Here is an 8,792-nt window from a genome sequence, read left to right on the forward strand (position 1 = left end):
ATGTTATAAGCCCACATTACAATGTAATGCAGAGTTATAAGCCATCGCTGTAGTGTAATATGAGATTATAAGCCCACAATCTATATAAAATAATCATACATTAGAAGAAACAAATAGACACCATGAGGTTACTACAATATTATAAGCGTTTTATATAAAATAACTATATACTAGAAGAATTAAAATATGCACTATAAGTTAATACATGGTTATAAGCCCGCACTACGATATAATGTGGGGTTATAAACCTGCATTGCGGTGTAATGCACGCATTGTAAGAAAAGTGTGTCCGCTTAATATTTTTTATTTATTTTTACAGAATTTATTAGTTCGAAAAAAATATATAACTATATGTGAAATGACTAATATTTAAAAGAATAGATAGATAGAAAGAAATTTAGGTGAGATGTCCGATATTTAATAGAAGAAATAGTGAAGAGAGAGAATATCAACTGTAGCTAAAGTGACGTGTAATTAAATATTGTCTAATCTATAGATAAAATAATAATTGTGAGTTATTATTAAATTATTATTTTTTAAAATTATATGAAATAAGATGAGACAAAATAATGAATTACTATATTAGAATAAAGTAAGATATTATTTAATTACGTAATAAAGAGATTTATTTTAGAATAAACTTATTCTTATGTTTTTTTTTGAGTAAAGTAAAGCTTGTATTACTTAAAGAAAGATTTGTCTCCTCCCCAGGTGAGGAGTAGGAGTCTACAACTAACAAATTACATAATTCTAAGAAAAATAGCCTTCTCGCCTAATTACACATTTTATGATTCCCCTATTTCCCCACCCTACAACCAACAAGTTACATAATTCTACGGAAAAGAGCCTTCTCGCCCAATTACAAATTTCATGATTCCCCTTTTTCCCGGGTGGGCTGCCAAATCAGCCACCTTCTTAATCTGTTCGAGACACTCATGGACAAAATTTCTCACCCTCCATGGACAAGGCTCCCACATAAACTTATTCTTATGTCACAAGTGAACAGAAACTAATATACTGGAAGATTCAGTTTGAAGATGCTGCAATGGCAGATAGTTCATTCATATTCTCATCTACTTAAGAATGTAAGATGATGATCAAGATGAAAATTGCAGTATAATAAGTAGGTGGTAAAGAGTGAATTACAGGTAATCATGGACTGTAAGCATCTCTCTTTCTTCTTTCATGTCATTGATAAATCTACAAGCCCAAGAAAGTTTAAGCCAACTTATTTACCTTTCTATGATAGGATTATTAATATATAGGGATATTATAACAATTTAAATATTATACTTAAGTTTGGATATAAAAATAATAATAAATTTCATATTTATCTAAATCTCAGGAGACAAAGTAATATAAATAAATTCAGAAAGTAGTTTAATTTTAAATATAACCAATAAAAATAATCTAATATCTATATGTGAGTGTATACAAAATATATAATAATAAGCCAGGTCGAATTTTTTGAAAATGTCTTCAAATCAAACCGAAGTTGCTGCAAACCACTGGTTTAATATGACCAATATGATTGGGATGAGATGGTTAAGCGGATCAACACATTACTAATTTGAAAAACAAACATAATGACTCTAATCGAACAAGAAAAGAGTACTAAAGCTCTCAGTATTTCAGACAACCATCTCATGGTTTGACAAAATTAAACAAACAAAAACCAAATGCTTCCAGTAGCTCTAAATCTTGGAACCTATCAAGCAACCAGATGAAAACTTTCGTCCCACCTGATTTTCACTTCTTACTCTTTTTTGGCACCCTGCAACAAGAAAATATTCATAAATTAATTATCAAAGTGTTCTACAGAATATGCTAAAAGGAAGAAGAGCCTACTCTGGAGCTGAAACAGCAGGAGCTCGCTCTGCAGGACCCTGCTTGCACAAAAACATAGCTAGTTAGTTTGCCTTCAAGGAGAAACATTCTAGCCCTATAAATAAAATTGTTCACAAATCCTCATTGCCAGAATATACCAAAAATTTGACAAGCAGCTGCAGGTGCAACTAGAGTAGAGAAATAAGTTTTAAGCAAACTACATTTTGTTGCATGAGAATAACATCATTTAGGGGCTGCTCAATATGAAAATTTGCATTAGCATTCACAACTGTCCACCTTAGTATTAATAAATCAAGAGTTTTACTAGTTTAAGTCCACCCCTAATTTGTTTTGCTTAAATACAAGACTAGATGTATTTGAAAACCGTTGACCCAGTTAACAATTTTTAATTATAAATCGCTAACTGAGTCGACGACTTATACGAAGATTTCAAATTATCTAAACAGATATGCCAAGATTTTTAAAAAATTATATAAATCGCTTTCCGGTTCAGCAACTTTCAAATATAATCTTCGACCGACTCACTGACTTATATAAAAATTTCTCCCTCACACCGGCAATTATTTTAGAGCATTTAAAATTTCTATATAAGTCATTGATCTAATCGGCGACTTATATTTAAAATTCGCTGAATGAGTCAGCAGTTTTTAAACACACTTAGTCTCACATTTAATTATTAAAGTATAATAGACACATAAAATAAATATTTACGAGAGCTAATTTGATGAAAAACTCTCCATATATCAACTAAAAGTATTTGAAAAATCATGCTGTGACAATCAAGATCTGGTACGATTTTTCTTTCAGTCTATGATTGGTCCTGACAACCAGTCACATCATGAGGGACGAATGGATAAAGTCCTTGATGCAGGCCCAAGGCAGAGCATTAGTATAAGAAGATAAATTCCTTTCCTTAGGAAGGACTGGAAGCACTTGTTCAGACTTAACACCACTGCTAGCAAGTATACTATAATATTTCTCCCATTCGTTAGTATGTTTAAAATTCCATATGCCGATATAATCTTCAACTATGCCCACACAACAGAAAAAAAAGTGGTGAATACATATCTGTAACAGATACCAAAAATATGAACTTATATACTATCCTACAACTTCAGAAAACGAAAAAGTACTAGATTTTTCTTCCAATTTTACAGCTCAATTTGATCTATTTATAAACTACTGATAAGTATTGAAGAAATATTTTATCAGTCTCTCAAGTCCCTCTCCAGCCTACAGTGCATAAATGATCCATCACCCCTCAAGATAATTTTATATCAGATATTCCAGGAAGCATACTGTATTGGTCTTTTGAGAATTTAGAAACCCAAATTCTATTGGGCAATCCAAGTACCCTTCCTTCCAGGTAAAATTTAAGATCATAACACATCTCACTGTAAATGCTAATGTTTTTAAGCACCTAATAACTTCTTTTAAATAATTAAGCATATATCATACAGAAGAATAATCAAACAACTATCATCTTTTATTGTTTTGTCATTTACCACTATACTGTTCATTGAGTACATCAGGATCTACTAAAACACAACTTTCAACAAGAGGAAAAACACATAAAGCATAATAGAACAGACAACAATTCACAATAGGATAAGTTATGCATATGCGATGTGCATGAGGTGAAATCCTTGTGTGAAGATCAAACTCAAGCCTATATTTATGCAGTTGAGAAAATAATTTCCAACAAATATTATTAAATACTATACAAATCACTATAAATAAATAAATATCATTTCACCTGAGCCAAACGTTCCTCTCTCCTAGCAATCTTCCTCTCCCTGCTTGCCTTGCTCTTGGCACGCTTAGCTTCGAACTGATCAGATAAAGTCTTCTCTCTTGCCTTCTCAGCCTTGGATTTGTGAATGCTCTCCATCAGCACCCTCTTGTTCTTGAAGACATTACCCTTCACCTTCATATACATATCATGATACATGTGCTTGTCAATCTTCTTTGACTCCCGATACTTTCTCAGCAGACGCCTCAGAACACGCATCCTCCTCATCCAGAGGACCTTGGTGGGAAGCCTCGCCTCTCTTGTACCCCTGCGCTTACCTGCATAATTCAAAATCCTTGTCAAGATAAAGAATTATTGGTCGTATCAACAAAAATCAATCTTCTAAAGGCAAGAAACATACCATATCCAGAATGGCGCCCTTTCCTCTTTGCCTCCAAAGCTCGCCTTGCACGAGATCTTGAGTGAATTTTCATCGGCTTCTTAATAATGAACCCATCCTTGACCAGCTTTCTGATATTCTGACCTGCATTGAGTAAAACCATCCAAACCAATTAACAACTATATAAAAAAAAGAGGACAACACAGAAATCGGGAAATTTGAGTAAACTCCAATTAAGTTGAAAAAATAAGTTTACAAAGACACATGCATGTGAAAAAATAAAAGCAATTTCTATTATAAGATCTACACATTCCAATATCCATAAGCGTATGGTATGATTAAACGAACCATCCAAATCGACTGTAATGAATGTTAGAAAATCTACCCAACAACTAATAAGCAAGAGAATTTCTTCCACAAAATCTGCTCATCTCAAACAGCCAACACGCAAAAGAGAGATGCTTCAAATATTCAGGTTAAACTGAAGTATGTACCACAACAAGCTCGGAACATCAAATGCATACAAAAGATAAACTTTTATCTTAGAATAAATCGTTATCTTATGGGCATCTTATGGAACACAAAGAAGCCTCGACAAAAGCATCTCCAAATCCAGCATTACATCTCCTGCTAGCAGTCGTTCGAATTAAATCTATCAAAAGAATAACGCACCAACTAGCAAATCCAACAATACATACTTCTATATAAACAAGCAATAAAATTTTCTTTTTTAACAAACCAATGGTATCAGCCGAATTAGTCGAAACTACGGAGAACCCAAGTGATAAAACGATCTGAATCGTGTAAGAACTCAAAGCAAAATCGAGAAGAAGAATCTTACGAGAGTTGGCCATGGAGATCTCATTGACCTCATTGGGGTCGAGCCAGACCTTGCCGCGGCCGCAGGCGAGCACGCTCGCAGCGAGCCGCTTCTGGAGCTTGAGAGAAACCATAGTATTCTCTCTCTCTCCTGTCTCTCGCTCGTTGGTGGAAGAAGGAAGGAAGCCTGCGGCGCCGAAGGAGGCTTCTTATAAAACCTAGGGCTCCTCTAGGGTTTTCGTCGGCGTCACTAGGCGGGCCGGGCCGAGCCTGATGCGGATCGGGCTGGAGAATTAGAAGTCCATTCTCGGAAATCATGGACTGCTCGGAAATCCAACAGTAAATCGGGCTGGGCCGGGCGGATCGGGCCAATAGTAATTCTGAAAATATTTTCTGAGAAAATTAAAAAAAAAAACTCCTTTTTAACTATATTATATATAAATTCTTCTTTGCTTCATTATGCAAAAATAGAGTCCTTTACTTGCTAAAATACATCAAGCCATATAAAGAATGAAAATGAGAAGAATGTAAGAGTACAAGAAATATTTTTTTCACATTTAGGCGAGTAGCCGGGCCAGAAGAGGCGAATAAATGGTTAACCCATATCACCCGTAGTAGACGAGTTGAGTTTGAGTCAAGCCGAGCCAAATGGAGCTCACTTGAGCTTTGCCCTAATTTTTACAAACATGGGCTTCTCTATGTACCTCACCCTTGTAATTGTTTTAGGTCCTAATATAGGATGACTCATATAAAAAACTCAACTCTTAAGGATTTCTTTGGATGATCAAGAGAGTATACATTTAGATAAAACCAAAATAGGTATAAATAAAAATAGATTTTAAGCAATAGGTATTATGTTGTTTCGCATCATTTATGTCTACAATAATTATATCTAGACCTCCTAATTTATTTCTTAATTTTATACAGACCCTTGGCCCTCATTTATTTTTTCCATAACACCTTTGTATGAAAATTATCGCCATAATAAACTATCTCAAGATCACAAGAAGACCATCTATAAGAAAATTAATAACCGTATTATCTTAAAATTATAAGGTTTAGAGAATACCTTGAATAGAGAAACTCAAACCTTTTTGAAACCAGAATACCTCTTGTAGATATAGAGAAGAAGATCTCTATGCCTTCTTCCTAATCGAAAAATTATTTAGTTGTAAACTTTTATTGTGTATAGAGATGTCTTCTTGCTTTCTACTCTTCTTTTTCTTCTATTCACGTTTCTCCACTTCAAATACCTTAGAGGCACTCTTAAGTGGCATGAGCAATCTCAAATAAAAACTAAATCTAACTCAATAACTTACTAGTCAAATATAAGACGCACCTCATGAGGATAACTTAAACTGATTTAGTTAGTGAACCCAGCAGTTATTAACCGTTTATACTGTTCATCTTTTTAAGCTTCCACACGAAGCACATAATATAGTAGTGATAAAAAGAGGGTTTGTCTTGTTTAAGTTCTTGGTTGAGAATAGAAACAAATCATATTAATTGGTGTCAAATACTCAGTGAAATGACACATACTGGAAACTTATTCCGGTGCAAAAGTGTTAGCTGTGGACATTCGAATTCTTTCTCACTTTGGGCCTTCATTATATACATATATAAAACCTACCAAGATGAGGAACAGTCTCATTGTCAGGCATGCATGTCTTTCTCCACCTCTAAAATATTAATCAAATAGGTAGGATACTTGATTCCAGCTTCCAGGTTGACATTTAAACAGAGAAGTGCATCGACTCTTCCTCTTTCTTTTTTGCTTGGATGATCATGTTCAAATTTAGGCCATGTTTGATGTTTGATGTTTGTGTTCTTCTAATAAGCTGACAACAAACCAAGCAACAATAGGAAGAGTAGAAGACAACTGGGGTTTCAACTTTGGATGCTAACCCTTCTCTAGTTTCAAAGCATAATCTTGTCCCATAGTTGCCACCCTACTGAGTACTGACTTTGATGTAGGTCTGAAGGATTAAGACCCAACCACTTTGATTCTTTGAAAGATTTTCTCAGAGTTTCTCCCTTTGGTTTCCTTCTCGCTTACCTTTCATTTATCAATCCATTTCGCATACAAAAATCTTAACGAGAAGACCCATCTCCCGAAAGGTCAAAACGAAGGATACAATTCGGATTAAAAGGAGGAAGAAGATTAACTCCATCAAGATACAAAAAGAGACTAATTCTACCCCTATGCATTGCCTAATGAGCAGCTTGATTTAATCTCCATGAGCATGCACAAAAGTGCAGATATCAAAATAAGGTATCAGTTTTCCACACTAGATAATGATGATGCACCAAGGAGTTTCTTCAAAGTGGTTGAACATAGTGATGATAGAATATTTTTTTTTATTCTAAAATATAACTCTTTATTTCACAATAACAGCTAAACACTATAATAACTCTATTTTAGAATACAAATACTTTTCATCATAATAATATCTTATACCATATACTAACTTAACTCAGTTACTAATTTATTCTTGATATCTAAAAGATATTTAAAATAATTTTATAAAAAATTAAATAAATTTTTTCTATCTTTTCATTCACTTTATATCACATCAAAAATAATTATTACACTCTTATTTCATAATACAAGTAAACATAAAAATAATTATTCTTAAAATAAAAAAAATATTTTAAAAATAACAAAAAGAAATATCTATTCTAGATTTAACTTTATTACCAAAGTAAACCGTGTCACCTTCAAAATTGACTTAGGAGGGGCCTCAACTAGGTTGTGCCCAGGTAAAAAGAATGGTGCCCAGATAGTCTCTTTCCCTACCAGCCTAGCCCCAACTCTCTTACTCCTGGAATCAAAGACACCATCCACGTTAATTTTAATAACACCTTCAAAGGATTAGCCCACTCTACAATAGAGAGCACAGTTTAGCGAGCACCATATGACAGCAACAAAAAAAAATTAAAAGAAAAAGTAGAGAAAAAAAAGGATATTTTATCTTATATCGTTTCCTTATACTCTCGTTCACATCATTTACAGATGATATCTACCGTTCCCAAAAATTCTGAGCGCCGCCGTCCACCGGAAAACCGGGAAGCGAGGTTGGTCTGTCAGGCAGCACCGAAACCGGATCACCGGATCAGCACGTGGCAGGGAGTTAACGGTCATATCTTTTCAAAATCTACCCCCACAAATCTCGGCGCGAAAACTAAACTCTTAACCGTTCCATTCCTCTACTCCTCTCCACACTGACCCCCACCACCATAAAAACTACACAATTTTTTCTATCTACCTATTTACTATTGGATTCTATTCTACCATAGTGGAAGAGTATGATCTCGGATAGGTGATGGCAAGAGAACTGGACTCCAAATCACTAATTGCAAGAGAAATTTGCTCACACTCGAAAAATATTCGCGTCTTGTTCGCACCGCCACCGGTCACTAGAGAGACCTGTGTTCGTCGATTGGTACCTCATTCTCAGAGTTGAGTCATCGGTGCTCGATATCCGTTCTATTTTTGCTCTTTCGGTCGAGATCTAGTATTAAGGGGCACTTTTCGTGTCTTTAGGTCAATGGAGGATCGGCGGCGGGATGTGGTTCGGGGGCGGTACCGGAAATTGGGTATTGATCTTTTGATGGTATTGTGTAGGTGCATTGTGATTTTGATTTATGGATTAAGAGGTGGTGGTTTGTAGCTTTGCAGCTTCACCCAGACAAGAATAGTAACCCAAAAGCAGAAGTAGCATTTAAACTTGTCTTAGAGGTAGGTAGGAGATCTCTTTGGCAATTTTCCTCTGTTCTATCACTATCTCATTAATTTTGATAGTAGTGTTTTAACTTGCATGACATTAGGCATATCTCTGTGTACCATCTGCTCCTCAAATTGCCCAAATTTTATCCTCAATTATATCTCTTTGTTTATTTGACTGAAACTCCCCTAAAACAAAGTTCATTTTTACTTATTTAGTACATTGCAACATACAATTTCAACAAGCTTCTTCTGTACTTTGTTTTAGT

The 8,792-nt window shown here is 34.7% G+C and overlaps 1 protein-coding gene across 1 annotated transcript; it reads right to left on the minus strand.

The window, feature by feature from the left end:
* Positions 1-1,531: 1,531 nt before the first annotated feature.
* LOC140788482 (large ribosomal subunit protein eL19y-like) lies at positions 1,532-5,086 on the minus strand. The gene is made up of 5 exons (XM_073137741.1): positions 4,822-5,086; positions 4,002-4,124; positions 3,605-3,918; positions 1,849-1,886; positions 1,532-1,774 (listed from the first exon to the last, which is right to left on the minus strand). The coding sequence occupies exons 1-5, from the start codon at positions 4,931-4,933 to the stop codon at positions 1,750-1,752; spliced, it is 612 nt and encodes a 203-aa protein (XP_072993842.1). The 5' UTR covers positions 4,934-5,086; the 3' UTR covers positions 1,532-1,749.
* Between the last annotated feature and the right edge of the window lie 3,706 nt (positions 5,087-8,792).

Source organism: Typha latifolia, chromosome 5, assembly GCF_019914945.1.
Source record: "Typha latifolia isolate L0001 chromosome 5, TyphaL0001v2, whole genome shotgun sequence".
NCBI classification, from domain to species: Eukaryota; Viridiplantae; Streptophyta; class Magnoliopsida; order Poales; family Typhaceae; genus Typha; species Typha latifolia.